The sequence below is a fragment of the Sinocyclocheilus grahami genome, unplaced genomic scaffold (genome assembly GCF_001515645.1).
Source record: "Sinocyclocheilus grahami isolate Dianchi unplaced genomic scaffold, SAMN03320097.WGS_v1.1 scaffold79.1, whole genome shotgun sequence".
Classification (NCBI taxonomy): domain Eukaryota; kingdom Metazoa; phylum Chordata; class Actinopteri; order Cypriniformes; family Cyprinidae; genus Sinocyclocheilus; species Sinocyclocheilus grahami.
The window spans coordinates 1,795,592-1,819,155 of NW_015505258.1; the positions used below are offsets into that span (position 1 = coordinate 1,795,592).

The window sequence follows — 23,564 nt, forward strand, 5'->3', positions numbered from 1 at the left end:
TATACGGCCCCTGGTTTGCAACAGTTTCTTTTTAAAGTTACTTGCTTTGGGGAATGTTGATGTGATGTGTGACAACAGAGCAGTCATAACCTAATGCTGTAAAAACTGAGATTGTGAAATTACTGGACAAACATTGAATCAAAAGTTACAATAAAGACATTTATAATGTTACAAAAAAAAATTTTTTTCAAATAAATGCTGTTCTTTTGAACTTTCTTTTCATCTTAAAATCCTGAAAAAATTAATTGTATCGTGGTTTCCACAAAAAATGTGAAACGGCAAAAACAGTGTTAAAAATGGATAAGAAATGTTTCTTACGCACCAAATCAGATTAGAATGAATTTTGAAGGATCATGTGACACTGAACACTGAAGTAATGGCTGCTGAAAATTCAGCTTTGCATCGCAAGAATAAATAATTTAAAATAAAATAGAAAACAGTTATTTCAAACTTAAAAAATATTTCCCAATATTCTTATTTTTACTGCATTTATCAAACAAATAGAGCTTTGGTGAGAATAAGCAACTTTTAAAAAACATTGTAAAATTACAGTTACGACTATGAGCGAGCAAACAAAAAAAAAAACACTCTTTCCTAAAATGTACACTTTATTTGAACTAAGAGTACAAAACAACGGTCAGAATGTACAATACTTGCATGGCCAAATTCAACCTCTTTGGTCTTGACAGTGGATTAAATGCAGGTGATGTGCACTGAAGTGTGGAAATGCAGCAACCACTAGGCATTGAATTTAAAATCTGCAAGTAAATACCATCAATTGTACTGTACCGTTCAACAGCAACAGAGGTATATTTTCAGGAAAATTTACTAAAACTAGCTAACATAATGTCAAAACACTGGCATTTAGCTAAACCTCAACAATATAAATAGAACATAAAAACAATAAAAAGAAGTTAACCATATTTACAAGTAATGCTTAAACCAGATCACATACAATTCTGCGGCGAAACAATGAAACATCAAAGAACACACAAAACGGGCGATAATCTGAGAAAAGTGTCAGTATACATTATTGAGAGCTGATTTTCACTTTCATGAAAAAAAGCAACATGTGATGAGAACCCAATTTTAAATGGTTTAAATGGTAAACAATCCAAGCAAAGGGCAAGGTTTTCATTAAACAAGCACTGGTCCCTGCATTATCTTCTTAATTCAGAAATGACCAATTATGTCAGTTGTCCTGTTTAGACATTTGAACTTCAAATTGTAGGTCATAGTCTTTATTAAAATGCATATAAGGTCTAAATATTGGTAAATAATGGTCTTCTAAATCCCAGCAAGTATAATATCGGGATGTAATTTTGCTTACTGACTTGTTAAGACCTGAAAACTAGCCAAGTGCTCGGTATAAGCGTGAATATCATGCTTCATATCATGCCACAGATTAGGTACTACGTGTAATTCGAAAGGAAAAAGTCCCATACAGATACTAAAGGCCTCAGGGTTTCAACCATGTGAAACTAAAAACACAAATTTGCATGAACTGAATAGCTGGGACATTAAAATAAAACAAAACACAGTAGGGCTTCAAACATGAAATCCAACATTATGAATGAACACTTTACAGACAAAGGTTTCTGAACAGGCTTGATCTTCAATGCAAAAGATTCACATACTTTACAACATACATTATTAATTAAATCCCCAGCGTAGGGGAGGCACAGACACATTACAGACGATGGTGGAGATGTAACTGACACAGCTACTCCGGTCCTCCAATACAGCTTCTGATCATTTTTTCACAGACTTCACCAATTTTTCACTCCTTCTCTTGTGGAAAAAAGGGATTGCATTCAAATTAATCCTAAGGAAAGACAAGATACATACATAATAAATATAACGATAATTAAATCTATAAACATTTATATATAATACTACTACAAAGAAAAATAGTCATTCACATTAAGCTAGTTTCAGAAATCTTGACTCACCCTGAATGGCTCCTTTGACATTACACGTCAGCTTTTTGGCTTTGATTCTCCTCCAGTTTCTTACTCTCTTCGGCAGATCCATCTTCCTTTTCTCCAGTTTTCCAGGATCCTTGCCTACATCCAGATTAAGTGTTACATAATATTCCACTTTGAGCAAATCTGGATTACATAAGCATAGTGCAAATGTGCAAAACGTGATGAATGGTAACATCTTCACTGTTTAATGAGAAGTGGATATCATGTCGTACCTGAACTTCTTCATATACAGCCAGTAGGCCAGTCCTATCGCCAGAACCGCCAGCATCAGGCCAACTACTATGCAAACAGCCAGAATCGTCTGGTCACTGTACTCATCTTTCTGATCTGCTTAAGAAACACAGAGATAAAACATTCAGAACAGGGCATGGACAACTGGTGACAAGGGGAAGACGACAACTGGATGAGAACTTAAACCATTCAATAACTAAACAAAAGCAAATAAGACGCTGAAGGCGTAGCCTTTATCAGGATGCTGGGCATCTCAGCACCTTTGTTTTATTGTTTTTTTTAGAGTACACTCAAAAAGCATTCATTAAATTGATGACTAAAGGCACTGACGTTTGGCATATGCTCTCTTCCTGTGTAATGCAAAGCAAGACGACAACTGGATGAGAACTTAAACCATTCAATAACTAAACAAAAGCAAATAAGACGCTGAAGGCGTAGCCTTTATCAGGATGCTGGGCATCTCAGCACCTTTGTTTTATTGTTTTTTTTTAGAGTACACTCAAAAAGCATTCATTAAATTGATGACTAAAGGCACTGACGTTTGGCATATGCTCTCTTCCTGTGTAATGCAAAGCTGTGCAAAGACCAGACCTGATCGTTGATGATAACTCAGTCTTACCTTGTTTGTCCATTGTCACGTCCTCAACAACTGTAATCAGATATAAAATCATATTAAGTTCCATTTGCTTTATATTCTCATGGAATGAAAAGCCCATTGCATACAGAACTGGAGAAACTGTATATATAAATGTGTAGATATATTCTAATAACAAAACGGATTAATGGACATTTGCATGTTAATTCTTGCTTTTTCTCAAATAACCCCAAATTAAATAGCAATGCATGTAAATACAGGAATCCAGAGGCTTACACTTGTGGTTGGTTTTATAATTAAACACTTTTGTCCCGGGTTAGCTGAAAGATTTGTGTCATGTAAAGTGAAAGCGTGTGTTAGTCAGAGAACAGACCAGCATCCCGACAAACAGAACAGAAGAAGAGAAGGAAAGGTGAGCTCAAATAAAGATACAAGAGTTTTTATGTGCTAATGTTATATTATCCACGCTTAGAAGTTAACGTCAACCTTAGACAAAACTTAGAATTATTACTTAAAAACCATGTTAATTTTACATTTTAAGGCCAACACATAAAAGCTACTGTATTATTAGAGTTATTATACTAACAATTTAGGTTTCATTTAACAGTTAACATGAAATAATAATGAAAAATAAAGCATTTAATTTTAACATCACTAACATTTCTCAAATTAAAAAGTATCTGTTTTTATTATTATTTTACATTTAATGAATGTGTGCTAACATTAACCATGAACAGTATTTTTATTAACAATCATAAAGACCAGTAACTATTGTTACAAAAAAATGAATGATTGTTGGTTCATTTTAGTTAATGCATTAACTAACAGGACCTTATTGTAAAGTGTAACCATTATTATCTTTGATGAAAAGTAAAGTTTAAAACAAATAAACATCATCTTTGTGGGATGGACTTGAATTTAAAGGGGTGGTTCACTTGATTGTGTTTATGGGGCGCAGTCTAACATGTGTTAATGCTTCGTTTATAAAAAAAATAAAAAAACGCATTCTTTTTCACATAATTTACCATTATTCCACACCGCTCTGTCCCCTCTCTGAGAAACGGGCTGATCTTTTTCTGTTTTTATGAAGCCCCGCCCTCAGAAATAGGCGAAGGGCTCTGATTGGTTAGCTAGCCCAGTGTGTTGTGATTGGCTAAACCCCCTCTAGTGCGCGTCTAATCGTCCCGCCCCTCACCTCAGCGGCACGTGCTCCAGTTGTATCGTAACCAAGGGCATTGTTAATATCGCTTATCAGTTTGAGCCCGATTGAGAAGCAGAGAATATTATTGAAGAGGATCATGCAGAACCTGTGCAAGCACGGCTTTTAATGGTCGGCCTGTGTTTTTGTTTGTTGTTGTCTCATACTTTTAGATACGCTGTTATTTGTAAATGGTCAGAATCGCAATTCATATATGAACAGATTTTTACGTGCACCCCTAGTTTTCTCTTCCTCTTCTCTAAAGCAGCGCTGCATGGCCTCGCGCCCTTTGGTTTGTGAAGTCACGAACCCGGGATGTAACTTGTTGTAGTCCTTACCAGCCGTTTTTGTAGGCATTAAACGGCCATAATTTTAAAAGACAACATCTCCATTTGCATTGAACTTTCAGCTTCGTAACTTTGCAGATATTGTTTATGCTCAAACAGCAACATTACACACTAACTAACGTTAAAAAAGTGAAATCACAATCAACCACCCCTTTAATAAATAACAGATTTAGTCTTTTCAGATGCTAAGCACATTTGCAATTACAAATATTTTGTTCTTTAACAGTTTTGTCTTAATGATTTTATTATGAACTTCTCAACAACTTTACAAAGAAATCCTGTGATGCATAAGGGTTCAGAAGTCAGCTAAGAGAGTGGAAAGAAGTTACACTTACGTGCAGACACATTAATGCTCTTAATGTCAGAGCCCAAGACATTAGAGACCGTGCAGGACACAGTGAGATTGCCATTTGGAACGATAGTGAGGCTGTATGTGACTTTGCCATGCTCAGAAGCACCCTCAACCTGCAATTACAGCATGTAACATCCATTAAATGACATCAGACTTACCACTGTATTCATGGCTATTATAATGTGGCAAAACAATGATATACTGAGTACAAGCTTTTTTGTAAAGGATCATAAGCACCACTAGAGAGCGCTATTGCTCTGTGCACAAGTAGATTATCTTACAGAGGCATGTGCTTAGACAAAGAGACACGGGCAATGAGGTAATGCACTTCTGACAATAAATGAGTCACACTAACAGCTCAATTTGTACCAATACAAAACCACATGATACAGGAAGTATGTAAAAGCCTAATCATTTTTAATAGCTTCCTCTGTACACTCCCACTCAGGCACACTAGTCATCTTATGTGTTTGAATAGTGACCTCATCCTAGTGCTTAATGATATGGGTACAATAACTACTTTGTTTAACATCCTACATGTATGTTGTCACAGTGAGAACATCTTTATCAGCTAAAATGTGCTGCTGGCTTGTTCGACATAAGAGTTTTACCCTTTCAGGTTCCTTTACTATTGAAAGCAACAATAAACCCTGGAAAGTGAATTGAAAAAGAGCCCAGATGCTCAGAAAAGCTATAATAAAAGCTTAATGGAAGGCTCGGTTTCAGGTTTTAGTGTAAAAAACAAAAAACATTAAAAAAAGAGGTCCTTTGGTAATACATTTGGTTAATATATATAAAATACTTAATTTTAAGAAGTAAATCATATTAGTTCTCTTTTATCCCAGCATTACAATTCACTAGAGAACATAATTCCACTACATTTTTAACAAAAATAATGCCATTTTGCCTTGTCCCCTGGTGAGAGTCACTGAAAAAGCATTAACACCTGGCAAATGGCCTGTAGTTTTTTTCATGAACATGAAAACAGGCAATTTATTAAGAAATATTCCAGGTGTTTCTTTATTTTTTCCAAACAAAACATGCGTTCTTGGGAATATCATTTTCATTGATAGGAATTTAATCAGTTTTTCCTGTGTCCTCAATTTCACTTTATATCCATTTAACTAACACAAGCCAGCTCCCTAGTGACATCATCATCCTCGTCCTTCTCCAGAAAGTCATTAGGTATGAGCATTGGCATGGATTTGATGAATTCTGTGATGTATTAGGCGATCGGTCTAATTCTAAAACATTTCATTCTGTTTGATAAAACTATAGAAGTCCAAAATGACAAAAATATATAAATCACAATTTCAAAAACTGGTTAAAAATTCATCATTTGAAAACTAACCAAAATAAACACTAGTTTTCAAAAGTGTGTGGTTGGTATTTATTCGTTTATTTTTTGGGAAAAATTAATTCAGCAAGGATGCATTACTTTGATCAAAAGTGACAATGACAAAAATGTATCAGTTTCTAAAAAAATATGAAGCAGCACAACTGTTTTCAACGATGATAAGAAAAGTTTCTTAAGCACTAAATCACCATACTAGAGTGATTTCTCAAAGATGACACTGGGGTAATGACTGCTTAAAATTCAGCTTTGCATCCCAGGAATAAATTACATTTAAGAAAAAATCAAAACAGAAAAGTTATTTTTAATTGTATTTTTAATCAAATAAATGCAGCCTTGATGAGCATATAAAACCTTTAAAAAGGCACTGAAAAATCTTCATAAGAATGACGTGCAAGATCGTTCAGACTTACATTTGAGCCATTGACACTCCACTGTACTGTGGGTTTTGGAAAGCCTTCAGCCGCACATTTCAGGACCTTGGTCATGCCCTCACCACGCGCCTTGATCAGGTTCTTAATGACGGGAGAACCTGCAAAAACACTTATTCAATTAACTATCAAAAACGAAACCTATTCCTAAAGCATTTCTCTGATGTACAATGGTCTGGTCTTTTGGACTGCGCTCAACCGTAAAAGCAGTTAAACTTTAATAAATCACATGCGAAGAGCACTGCAAACTTACCTTCAACTACTAATTCAAATGTTTGTGTTTTCTTGAGGCCAGCCATGGAAACAATACATTCATATACGCCAGAGTCAGAGTACGTCAATTTGTGAAACTTGGGCAGGCTATTCAGCTTGGTATTGCCCTAAAAGAGAGTTTCAGCATTTTAATAACCAGAAATTAACAAAAGGTTAAATTTTTAATGGGATGAGTAGTCATTTTTTTGAGAGGCATCTATTTTATACCTTCTTCCAAGAAGTTTGTGGTGCTCCTGAAGCTTTAACATCTACAGTCATCTCAAGGCTCTCACCAAGTTTCTTAACAATTTTACCAGTGCTGCTAAGGACCACATCAAGATCTTTGAGGAACGAAAAAGAGAGATGTTAGTCAATCCTAAAGTGGTCAAACATCCGACTGCATCTGAAGTATTTCCTTACATTCAACTGTGATGGGTATAGAAGCCACAATATCCTCATTGTCCACAAGTGAGCATTTGTATTCTCCAGTGTTCTCCCGGGTGACGCTGGTCAAGGTGTACATGCTGGAGTCCACAGTCTTTTCCTCTCCCTACAGATACAAAAGGTGGTTTAAGTAGAAAAGCAGCCTTCAATTTTCGGACTTATGCTAAAGGAACCGAGAGCCAAGTGAGTTGCAGAGCAGACTTACGTTGATGAAGAAGTTGTAGCTAGAGGGTGGAGGGTTTCCGTCTGCTGTGCATTTGAGGGTCACGTTGTCTCCTTCCTTAAAAGGACCCTGGGACACCACTTGGAGATTGACCTTCTCGGTAGGGTCTGTGGAGAGAGGGTATGTGTAAAGCAAGGAGGACAAGCCCTGCCAGAGCCCATGCAGATAAGGGCACTTCAGAAAAGCTCCTTATGAGCCAGAAGAGGCCCTTCAGCTCAAGAGTTGAGGCTTTGAGAGTGCTCTCGTGGTGAGAAATGCTTTTGAGAGATAGCAGTGGGGCTAGTACCTTCACTATAACAGCCAGAGGCAAGGCAAGACAAAACCCCATTCAACATCTAAACGCCCTGCTCCAACAAGGCCAAATTACATATCTTATTTGGATGAAATTCAACGAGCCATGTGATTCTGACAAGACCTCTTTCTCATGGCTACTTCAGATGGAAAGAGAGTTATTCTGAATAATCCTGTGAATTATGCTCAACATTAGACCATTAACCACTTCAGTTTTGAATGCATTTGCGCTCAATTAAATAGTTTGGAACTGAATTATGGAAGAAAATGTAGGAGCATTAAGATTAAAAACTTGCTAAAAATGGACCATATAGGAAGAATATTATCCAAAGATTTTGTATAGGCAGCATAAGAAAAACTTACAGTTCACAGTGAAGACAAGAGGAGAGGAATCCATGTTAGCAGACTTGATGTGTTGAACCTGACAGGTGAACTTGGCATCAATGTCTCCCTTCACTGCTGTATACTCCAGGGTAGAAGTTGTCGTGGACAGTCCTGTCTCTTCATCAACATCCACATTTGTGATGATTTTAATGGCTGTAATCAAAAAAAAAGAAAAAGAAAAACATTAATAAAGACACAAAATATAGTACCAAACAATAAAAAGCTCTTTGATCATTTGAAAATAACTCTCATGCTGCAAACCCATATGACTTTCTTTTCTCATTGGAACACAGATGGAGAACATCAGAAGTTCTGAACCACTTATGATATTAATATGGTGCTTTTTCATCTTTTTTTAAGTTTTAAAGCTTCATTACACTTCATTTCCAGCGTTATCGTTGACATGATTGCAAAGATATTATTTAAACTGAGCTGGATGTTGACATCACTGAATTCAATGATGAACTGTCTTTAACTGAAAAATTAGTGTTTACTATTGTCACTTTGCATTATTGACACTATTTTCCTAATTAATGCTGTTCAGTTGCTTTGTCACAATCTGTATTGTTAAAAGTGCTATATAAATAAAGGTGACTTGACTTGACATTACCATTTACTGCAATTGCATGGAAAAGAGCATTGAAAACAGTCTTCAAATGTTCTCCTTTTTGTGCCATACAGGTTTGGAATGAAATGAGGGCGAGTAAATCTTGGCAAATATTTGAGTGAATAAATAATTTCCACCATATTTCACTCTACCTGCTCCATCAGTCACAAGAGGAGTTTTATTCTTGAACCACGTGATGTTGGCAGCTGGATTGGCACCTTCAGAATGACACTGCGCCAACTGATGAGACAAATCAAAACACTATACAGTTACGAAAGAAAATTTAATATTAATGCAAATATTAAGAGGAAATTCATCATTTATGGTTCAGATTGTAAGAAGTTAATATATTTGAGTTCTAATTGAGTTTTTAACACATATTCATGCTGTATGTGACATATAAACCATAAACTATTTTGTAATCTGTGGACTTGATTACACAACCTACCGTAGTTGGTTTGCCGATTGCCATCACAGTCGTTAGGTTTGTAATCTGAGGTTGTGATGGAACCTCTGAAAACAAAAGGAACATTTGTTGGACACAGTAGTTCATAAATGCATCCAATATAATCATTTTCAGTCCAGTCAAGTCATCTTTATTTATATAGCGCTTTTAGCAATACAGATTGTGTCAAAGCAGCTTTACAGTAATAAATAGGAAAAATACTGTACTGTTTAAGTACTGTTATTAGAATTATTGTCTTTATAAATATTAAAACATTCTAGATTTTTGGTCAGTGCTACTGTGTATGATACTCACTGTAAATGGCCAGTTGAACAGGATACTCCAAAATGTCTTCTTCTACCACCACCATGCAGGTGAAGGTTCTCTGATCGGCCATGGCCACTTGTGTGATGACGAGGCCGAAATCTTTAATACTGACTCTGTTCTTGTAGTTCACATCGTTGGAAACAGTGGCATTTTGATCCCGATGTTTCACCAGTATGTTGCCATCTTTGTCCTAGTGAGCAAAAAAAGAATGTTTAACAGAGAATGGTACAAGTACACCATTCATATGCTGACATTCCTGTTCAGATGTAAACACTGTGGCTCTTCAGTGCTTTCAAAACTGTTAAGCCAACAGCATAAATTTAGCTAGGAATTGGAGTAGTTTGTCTGAACAATAGCAGTGGGTGAAATGGCAGTAGTATTAGGGAAACCTGTTCGGAAATAGTTGCTATTTTTTTAAGAATCTGGAAAAATTACACACCGCAACTTTAAAATGACAGAAAATGAGTGAACCTCAAACTTACATATTTCCATTTTACAAATGTGACTTCTGCTTCCACGACACGCCCGTTGTTGCATGGGATTTCAATGGTGTCTCCATACTTGCTGGTGACAGTTTCCAAAGCACTCACTAAAACGCACAATAAAAGACATGACTGTAAATACAATGTGTTTGTGAAAACATCCTGTAAAGGTAACGTGAGATACATAGTAAGCAGACAAAGCCTGAAGTAAACATTTTTATAGGTTTGATTTTTGCATTTACATTTTTTGATTGAAACTTGAGAGGGTGTTTGGAGTAGCTTTTTATTCTGACCCTCAATATTTTAATATTATTTGAATCATCAATTTTTCCTGGCTGATTTGCAGGCTGATTTGATATTCAAATTTCAAGTACTCATTGTTTGTCGAAAGTCAACATGTTTTCTGTGCCATTCTCATTTTTGATGCAAAAGCTACGAAATGAAACCTCAATTGATGTACAAATGATTTATGATTTCAATCATTTGTTGGACACAGTAGTTCATAAATGCATCCAATATAATCATTTTCAGTCCAGTCAAGTCATCTTTATTTATATAGCGCTTTTAGCAATACAGATTGTGTCAAAGCAGCTTTACAGTAATAAATAGGAAAAATACTGTACTGTTTAAGTACTGTTATTAGAATTATTGTCTTTATAAATATTAAAACATTCTAGATTTTTGGTCAGTGCTACTGTGTATGATACTCACTGTAAATGGCCAGTTGAACAGGATACTCCAAAATGTCTTCTTCTACCACCACCATGCAGGTGAAGGTTCTCTGATCGGCCATGGCCACTTGTGTGATGACGAGGCCGAAATCTTTAATACTGACTCTGTTCTTGTAGTTCACATCGTTGGAAACAGTGGCATTTTGATCCCGATGTTTCACCAGTATGTTGCCATCTTTGTCCTAGTGAGCAAAAAAAGAATGTTTAACAGAGAATGGTACAAGTACACCATTCATATGCTGACATTCCTGTTCAGATGTAAACACTGTGGCTCTTCAGTGCTTTCAAAACTGTTTAGCCAACAGCATAAATTTAGCTAGGAATTGGAGTAGTTTGTCTGAACAATAGCAGTGGGTGAAATGGCAGTAGTATTAGGGAAACCTGTTCGGAAATAGTTGCTATTTTTTTTAAGAATCTGGAAAAATTACACACCGCAACTTTAAAATGACAGAAAATGAGTGAACCTCAAACTTACATATTTCCATTTTACAAATGTGACTTCTGCTTCCACGACACGCCCGTTGTTGCATGGGATTTCAATGGTGTCTCCATACTTGCTGGTGACAGTTTCCAAAGCACTCACTAAAACGCACAATAAAAGACATGACTGTAAATACAATGTGTTTGTGAAAACATCCTGTAAAGGTAACGTGAGATACATAGTAAGCAGACAAAGCCTGAAGTAAACATTTTTATAGGTTTGATTTTTGCATTTACATTTTTTGATTGAAACTTGAGAGGGTGTTTGGAGTAGCTTTTTATTCTGACCCTCAATATTTTAATATTATTTGAATCATCAATTTTTCCTGGCTGATTTGCAGGCTGATTTGATATTCAAATTTCAAGTACTCATTGTTTGTCGAAAGTCAACATGTTTTCTGTGCCATTCTCATTTTTGATGCAAAAGCTACGAAATGAAACCTCAATTGATGTACAAATGATTTATGATTTCAATCATGATTCATTGGGGGGTTTTTTTACACATGAATTTGACATGAGCTTCACCTGAAACTAAATATTCAAATTGGAAAAAAAAAAATTCTAGACAAACACCAAAGTCAGTTAAACTGGTTGTTGTGTCACAACTGCACTTCTGAGAAAGGGACTGATAACGGTCAACTGAAAATAGTAGTGCAAGATAAGATTGAGACAAAACCACATACTTTTGACAAAATTCCACCAAAACATATATTTAAAAAAAATGTATTGCTTGACTGAACCAACTTATTTCGGATTTAAAAAACAGAGAAATCTGTGGCTGTTGTGACATGTTTAAATGGGGAAAAAAGTATATACCATAAGCAGTGAAAGAATTAGCTGGCACTGCTACCAATGATTATTATAGAGCTATTCTAGCATTTTGTATGAGTAAAAAATAATTCTCCAAAAAGTGATAATTTTACTATTAATATACTATTACAGTATTTCATCATATTTTGAAGTAGATGTTATATTTTCAGTTTTCATTTTAAGTTGTAGTCATTTGCATGTCAACTTTTATTAGATTCTTTATTACCATTTAGTTTTAATTTTATTTCAGTTTTAGTTTAGTGATTTCACTAATCAGATCTTATATCAGCTTTATTTCAATCAACAAAAATGATTTTTAATCATTAGTGCAGAGTACAAAAATTTAATTTCTCTTTTATAGTTTGTTCGTAAACCCCAAATTAATCTGTAGCAACTTGTGTTTCTTTATAGGTAATCTTCCATCTCGTGTCAAGAAGAACAAAATGCATACTAAAAAACACTTCTCAGTGTGCAGGTTCATTAAGGGTCAGATGAGCCCACTGGGAGAGAACAGAATGTACTCATAGCCAAAGCTCACTGCAGCCTGTGGCCACACAGGTATTAGCTTCATTGTTATGCTAAGATACATTTCGGTCTCATTGCTCAGTGAAGCGTGGTCCTGCTAATAGCCCTTTACCTGCATGGACCCATCATAAAACTAGATTCAGTTCCTGGCCATGCTTACAAAAATAAAAACATACAAGAGCAAAGAAAGCTAATAACTGATATACTACTAATCCTCTTCACATCACCTGTTGTGACTGTTATTTTGGAAGTTAACATACATGCTAACAACATGGATCATTATTACCATTATTCTTGGGAAAACTTCATTCTGATTGGTCAATTGAACCATTCTGCGCTTGCGGTCATGATGAATCATATCATGAAACATATGGGCTAGGATTACATGGACTAGATGACTGGAGTTCACCAGAGAGAAGTCTGTCATCTCACTGGAAGATCCAGTTAGGACATTTTGATTAATTTGAGGTCCAAAAAAATTAAATAAATAATAATAATAATAATAAACAAAGATATGGATGAAGCATTCACAATAACATTGCACAGATCGCAACGGTTTGAGTTAAAAATCTTCGTTTGTGTTCTACTGAAGAAACAAAGTCACCTACATCTTGGATCCCCTGGGGGTAAGCAGATAAACATAACATTTTCATTTTTGGGTGAACTATCCCTTTAATAACCTTCATTTAGAAGATAGATCTGTTTGAAATATTTTTGCACTAAAATATTGCCGCTGTATGTGGTAACACTTGTACCACTCTTTTCCCCTCACAAAATAAATTTAAACTAAAAAAAATAATAATTATGTCAATTTTTATGTTCGTTTATTTGGCGAGTAGCCATATTTTGAGTGAAAATGTACGGTAAGTGGCCATAAACCCCTTCAGAATATAACTAGAGCCTGATGAGTCATAATTTTGTGACCAACTGGCTATATATTATTCCTTAATGTAATAGAATATACATCTGGACAATCTACCCTATAAGATTTCTGTCTAGCAGCTGTCCGTTTTTCACATGATTTATAACATGTTGTCTTGCTGGTGATACTGGAGCATTAGTAGTAGCAGCAAAAAAAGCAAACGGACGCCGGCTGACATACTTAAAAGAGAAAAGGATCGAGTGTCAGAGAGCCCTCAGAGCTTCCAAACCAGCACCAGGTGAAGTAAACAAAGTACACTGTCCTCCCAACCCCCTCATGCCTCTGCTCTTTGTTTCATGAACAGGTGCTGCTGCAGAAGCTTCTTCATGCACCTGTTGTTAAAACTCTCTACTGGAAACACTCTTGATGGAAAACATCATGTCCTACAGCCTGCAGCATGGTACCAGGTCATTTGCTGAAAGCATATGGACTACAGGGCTTTCAAGTGTTTTCACACTCTTGAGTGCAATGCTCTGAAATGAAACAGTGCTGACGGTCTTTTGTTGGGCTGAGACCAACACACTGACAATTGAGAAATTAAAATCTAATTTAAACCAATCAAAAATAAATGTAAATCTGAAATTGAGATTGTTCTGCTGAAAATATAATTAAGGAAAAATCTATTAAATTAAAAAAAAAAAACAATATAGCTAAATGTGAACAATTTATAATATGAGGAAAAAATATCATTAAATTGCAACATATTTAATAGTGGCTTCAGACCTTACATTATATCTGATGGTTTACCTTATAATTATAACTTAAAGAAATATTCAAATTTCAACAATAACTTACTTTTTTGGCAGACAAACTGAATACCACAGAAGGCTTAAAAGAGTATAATGGGTGAATAGCTTCAAAATGGCTCTCACCTGCTGAGAGGATGTTCACAAACCATTAACCTGAGGATGAGTCGGGTAAGTGACTGTGTCCGATAAGGACAGTCCACCACCATGGTGAATATCCCGGAAACAGAGACATCCCAGGAATTGATTTGGAGCCTGCCTTATTATACCAAATGTCCTCCTTTACTCACTCCAACATGCAAGGGCCATTAGGCTTCCTTGAAAATGCCATAAATTAAATCTACGACGGGCCTGAAATTGCTCTCAAAGCAAAACTCATCAAGCAGGTTGGACTCATAAGTGATAAGTGCACTCAGAAATCACATCCATTAAGTTCTAAATTATGTATTTGATTGCAGGGGCCCCCCCGGGGACCTTAAAGAATGTCTGTGTCTGACAGCAGATCATAGCAGATTCAATACTGACCCAGAGGATTCACAGACAGCCCCCTATTCGTGAGCAGCTATTAAACTAAATAGAGAACTATTAACAAAATATAGTCAAGCAGCTTCCGTGGATGTCCATTAACCCCAAAATCAATTTACTAGCTGAAGGTTATGACAGACTGTTCATTCTGCTGCAGAATGTAAGTCTATAAGTGTCCATAATAAATAAAGAAAAGGAAAAATCTTTTAAAATGTAAAACATACGCAAAGTTCTTAATGTATTTTTTGTATTCCTGTTGTTTTCCAAAAAAAAACATTCCAAAATGTCATGTGGTGTAGCCATTAAGTAAAAATAAAAATTTTCCAGAGTCCTTGAATACATGTGAAGGCACATAATTAAGTAAATTTTTTAACTTTTAAAATATATTAGTTATTTTATATTATGCATTATTTAAAATATTAAATTATTAATTTATAAATATCATGGGGTTTATACGAAGTTGCACCACATGACATTTTACAATCAGAAAGAATTAACCTTAGCTTCTCATAAAAAAGGTCAATTATCTGATATAATTTGATGTTGTTGTTTTTTTCTCCTTGATTCTGCATATTGGTTAGACCACATGACTTTAAATAATATTTTTCAGTTGTTAATCAGTAATCAGTTTAGTATTTTCTCCCAAAAAAGTTCAACTCCTTTAATTATACTACTAATTACTACAAAGTACGACATCAAAACATTTGAACTTTATGCCCCCAAAAATTTTCAATTAATTTTAATTTAGATATTAAAACATGCTTAAGTATAACTGAACTGCATTCATGTATAAGAAAGTGTCACATCATTGACTTGATTGCATAATGCATGTTATGAGTTACAACCTGGTAACAATTACGAAATGTAGGTCAAACCTGTAGCAGCAAGTCGTTAAATTAATCCAGGTTATCAGTTAACCAAGGCATAAACGTAGTTAGATATGCATGATACTAGGGTTGGGCCGATAGACGATGCCATCGTCCCATCGCCGATGGCTGACAGACATCACGATGTTAAGATGATATCGTGATCTCTCCCCCCTGCCGCAATCCGCCGCATCCCAGTTCCGTGTTCGGAAAGGAAATTAAGTGTACTACGGAAACCCTAAAGGGAATAAATAGCCTATGAGATGGGAGGATAAAAAAATATATTTCAATACTTTTTCTCACAATTATATCGTTGGGTAAGAATAGGCGACTGTATATAAATTGCGGGCATCAGGGAGCCGCTATTGAAACCGCTTACGATTGTGCGCTCTCATTTTACTTTTGAGATTCACGATCACAAGGACTCTATACTATGGACCAGCAGTACTTACCACACATTTGACAAGATTAGATGTTTGTCATTGGTGATCAGGATCTGCAAATCATTTGCCATTGTCCTATCAGACATTTCTCCTTACTCTACTGTGTATGTAGTAAGTGAACTTTCATGTACTAATGCAACAGGCAACCGCTAGCAAGCGGCTAACCTTTTAGTGGCTACGTATAACGTGTTAGTTGTTTCACGCGTCGGGCACACCCCTAACCCCCCCCCCCAATTTGGTAGACATCGCACAACCCTACATGATACACGCTGTAAAATTAACAGACACTTTAAAAATTTTAAACTAATGAGCATGTTGTGGCAGTCAAAAGTCTTGACTTTAGATCTTCCCAATTTATGTTCAAGCAATTAAGACTCAGAAACTTTGTGTGGCCTGATTAACAACATTCCTAACATCAAAGTCGTTCTGTTGAACATATATTCTCAAAGCATTTTACAAGTCAGCGAGGTGTCTCATATTTTTGCATAGACAGAGACAGTGCCTTTATCTCTTCCAAAACCAGTCTTCCTGCTCCCAGATGCCTCGGGGCTCCAGACATTTGCATTCCACAGGATCCTGCAGGGCCCCTTGTGTTCATAAGAGATTGAGATACAACTCAAATTTGGTGCCAAAACACAGAGGTCAGCGAGCTTGTATTGAGTTAAATAAGCTCTTTCTCCGAGCTGAACTCTGAAAGGGCAGCCTCCCACGTTGTTAGAGGGCACATAACAATTTGGCCCCGTATACAGACCACCTTTGGCTGTGTAAACAAAAGCAGAGCAAATATTGATTTCAGAAAGCATGGCTGGTGGGTGTGTGCCATGCAATGGTTAACTCCCCTCTGCAGGAAGCGAAACAAAAAATAGACAGCGGAACTTAGGGAGTACAAGCTCAAGGCCTTTTCTATCCGAGTAATTAACTCTCATGAATTATGTTTGGTTTAAAACTCTCTGACATGATAGTATGTCACTACTAACGAGCCGGTTCTCTCTTTTTTTTCTCCACTGTGATGCTGTGATACAAAAGAGCAGATCTGTTTCACATTCCTGTGTAGTTCAGGGACTGGCCAGGTCTGTAAAAAAGGTCACGAGGGCCCTTAACCATCTCCTGCTTCATGATCCCTACAGCGTAGGGGCCTACATCTGCAGAAAACTACCTAGAAAAGAGCTTAAATGCAATTTATATGGTGCAGACTATGAAGGAACTTAATAAAAGTGACATTTTAAACCATTACTTGGAATAATGGTATTTGTTGATGGAACTACCAGAGCAGTATTTTTTTTCTCTTGTATATTAGAGAGGACATGATCCTATTAGCTGCTGGCAAGGAAAAGACCGCCTTTAGATGAAAGTCATACACATTCACATCCACAACATATAACTTTAACTGACCCGCATACTCAGGAAGTGGAAGCCACAATACCCTAATTAAACTCTGATGAGATTGATCTCCAAGTTAAACCATGCTGGAAAGCCACCAGGTACGGCTCTCATGTTGACAGAGAGCACAGACATCTGGGACAGGTGCGGTTGTGGTTTGCTATGACTTGTGCAGGCTTGCCAGCTCAAAGCAGACAACATCAAAGTTCCCACAAAAGAAAGAAAACTAAAGATAAGTTTATTCTCCTTTTCTAAAGCCAACTTCAAAGTTATGATGTCAAAGGATTATGGGAAAGAGACCGAAGTGCGGTCCAAAGAAACACAATCAAACCACCAGCCTTTTTTACTATCAGCACGTGTTATCCCGTGTCAAGTTATAGTGGGGGTCATTAAACAACTGACTTTAGAACTGGAAGATGTTTGTTTTTAAATTCAGCGTGAATTGCAACCTGCTTTACTTTTGGAATATGATGGAATCAGATTTAGGATTGATCAGAATTTGCTCAGATAACGATTAATCAGATTCTGCTCTGATTCAAGGTTTATCATATTCATCTTAGATTTAGGATTAATCACAATTAGCTCAGATTTAGGATTAATCAGATTCTGCTCCTGCACATAATCTGATCAATATATTCAACAGCTCACCCATCTATGACATCATCAGATATATGAAGTTGTTTCAGAGGGAGAGCAAGTTAGTTATACAAGATTATAAAATGCAAACAGACCTTTTCTTTGGAATGGCATGCACCAAATCATTCACAATAAGACCAGGAATGTGTAGATAAGAAAGTAAATATGTTGACTTCCCATGTTGATTTAAAGGGGTTTGGGCGGGAAACTAAAACATGGTTTTAAACCTTAACGGCTTACTGGCATCAATTGATGCTCACGCTGATATACAGTACAAAAGTACTCCTGCTAGTGACAAACTGCTTTTTGACGGATTAATAGACTTATAATGTGGAAATGGCAAAACATTCAAATTGTCCACTTGATAAAAATCTGATCAAATGCAATCTCACAGATCACAATGGCCATAAATTAAGGCCAGGCGAGCATTGCAAACCTCAATGCACACAATCTCCATTTTCACTGCACCAACATGCAATAAAGAAATACCCTACTGTGCTTCTACAAGACTTCTGTCATAACTGTTTTTTGAAGTCTTTGTATAATATCTAGTTTCCATAAATGATGTCAAAATCTGGTGACAGAATCTAAAGAGACAGCTATAGACTAAAATAAACAACTCAATGCACAGGACGTCTGCATGTTGTGAGGTATGAACTTTGAGGTAATTCTTGTTGCTGAAGACCTACTGTCAAAGCATCCAGCTAAGGGAGACCAAATGAGACCCACGATGTGACTAACCACAATGTCACGTATATGACATCACATCAAGATTTAATAAAACGTACTTTGACCTGCATTCTTCTGCTGCTCAATATAGCACCCGTGTCTGCTTGTTTGAAGCAGCTCTGAAAACCTGTGCTTGTTCTCCTCTGGGCGCTTCATAACATTTCTGGAATTTTACAATAGTAGCACAACTTGATCGGACTTCTTTCAAAGCATCAAACAAGAGGTTGACTGATTAATCCGCGCAGATAGTTGCTTTTAGATCTGGTTCCATTTAACTGATTGAGCACCGGTGCGCAAACATCACTGGTGAGAAATGCAACCAAAAACAATGTGGCTGAAACCACTGATGATCAGAGCACTTCTGCATTGTGCAATGGAAAATAAACATCTCAATACGACTGCAATAATCCTTCAGGTTAAGCCTAAAGGGGGTTCTTTAAAAGGAAATGTGACACGAAGAAACAAGCAGAAGTGAGGGGGCAGGAGTAAAAACTTAGAATTCTGCCTCTGGCCTCACCTTACCTGAGATAAAAAAAAAAAGAGAGGGGGGGGGCGGCGGCTTTATTGTAATGGCCGGTTTCATTTCCTGAGTCCCGGCGCAAACAGTGTGGGATTAAGGGCTTTCAATTGAACATATACAGTACAGATGCTTCCTCTCAGCTGCTAATATAAAAACAAAGCACTGCAAAGAAAAGAAGAAAAAAAAAGTTCTCTAACAAAATTAGTCGAACTCAAAATATCATAAGTTTTCAGGTTGAAAACAGCAGATAGAGGCAGGAGTATTTGCAAATCAAATGCAGTCACGTCGTCAACCTCAACGGGGTTGACGCACATCTCTTGCAATACATACAATTTAAAACTTCAGTCTCAGTGGTGCTTTTGAAATGCATGATGGGAACAGAAGTATGCGCTGCAGTAATTCATATGGTAACCCAAAGTCTTTTTCAACTGAAGGGCCTGTAAAGGAGTTGGGCGAGATAACGGCTTCTCGGTGGGGAGTATACAGTTGAATTTAGTTACAAATGGAGAAGAGTCCGTGGGAGATGTCGCAATCGTACATGCATTAGTTAAAGAAAACCTGCTGAACAATATAGTCAGCAGGGGTCCAGAGGAGGTCTTGGAGAAGCCGAATAACAAGAGCGAAACCACCTGACTTTTTGTCCCAAAATGCAGGGTGGATCCAAGCAAGTGCACTGGAGGTTACAGAGAGCCATGGGGTACTTCATGCATCTCAATGGACGCATTTCTGCAAGTCAAGAGTGCCGCTGCTAAGCACACACACGCCTATCCTGTTGTAAAACAATGTATCTCCCTTCTTTAGACCAGACAATTGCTCTCTTGTCTTGCCTGATGACAGATAAACTGGTTCCTATGAAGGCCACTGTGAAAAAGAGGTGCTTCTGTGGTAAAGAAGAGAAGAGTACAAGCTAGAGGACGACAATAGTATTTCTATTTCCACAGTAGTACTTTCACTGAGGGAAGCATATTAATAAATGTCTGAGTCATATGAATCGAAATCGGTTCCTCTAATCTAAGCAAACAGTCTTTTGTTGAGCTATATTTGCTTTCTTTTATAATGGGACTATAAAATGGATTTGGATGGTACAACAGGGCAGACAGGTAACTCGAAGTGGATGATTCACCTTTGAATAAAAGATTGTCTCATATCTAAAACATGAAGAAAATTCTCATTGCATAATCTAAATTTACTCAGTGAGCAATACCATTAGCCAATCATGATTACAAGCCAGATTCAGCCATCAAACATATTCCTATAAAAGGAGGGAACAAGCAGTGGCACATTTCACAATAATGAAAACATGCAAATTACTTCTGCCATACAAAAGCAAAAAAAAAAAGAAAAAAAAAGTGAAGTTGCATGGAGACTTACAGCAAAATTTGTAATCAAAACAATGGTTATCAATTGAAGCGCAGACTTCTCAGGGGGAAAAGGATGATTTTTTTGCAGCAGCAGCAGCAGCAAACTGAAAGAAACCCACCAGCTAAACTAGTAATACTGGGTGTGACATTGCAGACGGTGTGTTTTGGGGGAGGGGTGGAGAGAGAGAACAAAAAACAGATGCTGCACTAAACTACTAGTTGTAAACTCAGTTTGGCTCTCAAGCCAATCTAGAAGACAAACAGTTACAGGCCTAAATGAAACAACATGACCTACTAACAATGTTACAAATCACAGGATAACCATATATGTAAAATCTGACTAAAATTTGATTAGAACGATAGTAAAATAGTTGCATTGAACAGTAATAAAACGTTTAAATATTTTAAAATATATATATATTTTTTTTTAAAATTTTAATTAGTAAAATCAAACTTGTACACTACTGATTTAAAGAATTACACTCGGTGTTTCTCACAGCTAAGGACAAGTCTAGACAGTCACAAATCACAACACGTTTAAGTTTTACTCAGAACCCAACAATCTTTAAAAATGAAAATAAATAAATCTTTGAAATCTTTCAGCACATCACACTATTATTATGCTTTTTGTCTTCCAGCCCAAAAGGTGAATGAGTCTCTTTAAAGTTGCATTGACAGACTGGCTGGTGCCTTACAATAACAGATGTTTACAAGCCGGGCTTTTGTGTCCTTTACCTGAATATGCTACTGATGCACTAAGCTACAATAAAACGCTATGAAAACCAGCGCCTCAGCATTTCCATCACCTCACAGAGAGACACACAAAATATAGACACAGAAGCACGAAGATACAGGCTCAAATCGATTATTAATTACTTTTAACAACCAGAGCATCAAGGTTGAACATGTACAGCATAATATCACACAATTTTTTTCTTTAGCGAAACAGGTGCAAGTAAAAGGTAGTAAAAAGAGAGGGGGCGGGGACAAAGAGCGCATTTCTGGAAATAAATGTTACTTTTATACGGAGAAAACCCGTCGTTAATTGATATTTTGTTTCTGATCAAGATAGCATATTATAACGGCATCAAATTAAAGGCGTTGGAAAGAATTCCAAATTAAACTGTGGCGCGCGTTTTCTCTTTAAACGACTTGATATATCATTTCTTAACATGTTTGATCATTCTCCGGTCATAAAAGTAACACTGCTCAGTTCTTTCATTGGTCCATCTCGTTGTAAATGTCAGAAGAGATGTTCTAAAATAACGAACGTTTTAAAATTCTAAATAAAAATGTAATCGAAAATTAATTTTCTGTTACCTTGATCCATCAGTGATACGGTGAGCAGACACGTTAAAAGGGCGAGCCGGTGCATCTTTCGGTCTGGGTCTGTTTTCAGTCTGAGAAATAATATCCTTGCGTTAGCACGTCCTTGCTGGATAATGTTCTGGAAAGTGCAACACACGCAGCATGCGTCAATAAATTCAAACTTTGAGGTTGTTCCCCACGTGTTACATCTGTTGAAGCCCTGGAGGGCGGTTATAGGTCTGTCCTCAAGCTCCTCCCCTGCGCTGTGTATCTAAACTAATTTAACCTACTAGAAAACATTTGATGACACATCCCTTATCTTATCTGTGATCTTCTGCTGTTCTACTTTACTGTACAGTATCGGTTTCAAGACAACATGGCTCTCATATGAAATTCACCTTGAAAAACTAAATGCTTAGGACTTCCTCAGAAAGTCTTACAAGGTGAAAAACTTACAAGGTGTCTGCAACATTATATAGAATTATTTAACCTAATTAAAACACTAAAATCGCAATATAATTGGCCAAAATGTTGACCTAAAACATGTAAACGTGGTTTGCCATCCAACTGCAATTTTCTTTCCACACCCAGCAATTTTTCAAACTGACTGTAGAAATTTGAATATTGGCTCAAACAATGGAAACCTTGGAGTTAGATTGGTTGAAAACCACTAGTCTAAGGATTTTTAAGCAATACCTGAGTATCGCTACTATTAGTTTTCTTTGTTAAAACAGTCAGTATCCAGCTGTTAACAGAAATGTTTTGCTAAAGTTCCTATTAAGTTCTGAAAACAATTCTTTCGGAATATTCTCTGAAGTTTTTAAAAATCTTTTTATAGGTGTTTTTATCTTTTTATAGAACCTTCCTTATTAGGTAGGTGTTATTTATTGCTTTGTAGGTGACAAACCAGCAAGCGTAACATAATTTCCAATGGCTTTACATGTCTTGACATGCTTTTTACACCTCACAGTTTTGTGTGCCTATGGCTGCAATAGTATAGAACTAATAATAGTAGCTATATGCTCATGTTATTTAATTAATCAAATCACGTGCAAAACATAAAATCAGTCAAACAGGTTAAACTAGTAATGAAAGAGTCTTTAGATAAGAGAATCTCGTTTTAAAGCCTGATCAAATCTAGTGAACCTGGTACATGAAGAGACGTGAATCATTTGCATCTTTCTTTCTCCCTCTATTATCCCTCCTCCCTGTTAGCCACCAAGCCACAATTTCTCCTCTTTTGCATTTTATTGCCCCAATATTAGCTGAAATCCCCCACACACACTCATCTCAGTGGCAGGTCCTTTGAGGCAGAGACATGTTAAAACAAATAAAGAGTCCGAATAAAGGTTACTTACCCATCTTTCTTTGGGGCAGGGAGTTTTGGTTCTTTTTTCTCTCTCCCTATTTTGATGTGGTTTGAAGATTTGGAGAGCTTAAAATAATCACATTATTTCAAAGAAAGTAAAAATGACAGGTTCATGAGGCAGTTTTATGAAATGACTTTCTTGTGCAATAAGCTGTTGAATTGTACTGTTTTTATCTCTTGCTGTTGTGCTGTGAGCCCTGAGGGACTGATCCAGCACAAGATCTGGTCCAGGTGATGCACAAATCTCAAAGATTAGAGCCCA

At 36.5% G+C, this 23,564-nt stretch overlaps 1 protein-coding gene across 1 annotated transcript; it reads right to left on the bottom strand.

Annotated features, from left to right (window-relative positions):
- Positions 1 to 596: 596 nt before the first annotated feature.
- On the bottom strand, positions 597 to 22,176 carry LOC107586292 (CD166 antigen homolog). The gene is made up of 18 exons (XM_016273577.1): positions 21,946 to 22,176; positions 11,158 to 11,264; positions 10,663 to 10,864; positions 9,952 to 10,058; positions 9,458 to 9,659; positions 9,146 to 9,210; positions 8,850 to 8,937; positions 8,070 to 8,243; positions 7,398 to 7,522; positions 7,169 to 7,298; positions 6,977 to 7,089; positions 6,750 to 6,876; positions 6,479 to 6,597; positions 4,695 to 4,824; positions 2,839 to 2,868; positions 2,201 to 2,315; positions 1,953 to 2,066; positions 597 to 1,825 (listed from the first exon to the last, which is right to left on the bottom strand). Exons 1-17 carry the CDS (start codon positions 21,998 to 22,000, stop codon positions 1,973 to 1,975), a joined length of 1,983 nt encoding a protein of 660 aa, XP_016129063.1. The 5' UTR covers positions 22,001 to 22,176; the 3' UTR covers positions 597 to 1,825; positions 1,953 to 1,972.
- Positions 22,177 to 23,564: the final 1,388 nt, after the last annotated feature.

Bases quoted from the DNA above. Each gene is read 5' to 3' on its own strand.
- LOC107586292 (XM_016273577.1), bottom strand. From the start codon at position 22,000: ATGCACCGGCTCGCCCTTTTAACGTGTCTGCTCACCGTATCACTGATG. The intron at 9,660-9,951 runs GTAAGTTTGAGG...TTTGCTCACTAG, and splicing joins CATTTGTAAAATGGAAATAT to GACAAAGATGGCAACATACT. The intron at 7,523-8,069 runs GTAAGTTTTTCT...CTCTCTCCACAG, and splicing joins TCTTGTCTTCACTGTGAACT to ACCCTACCGAGAAGGTCAAT.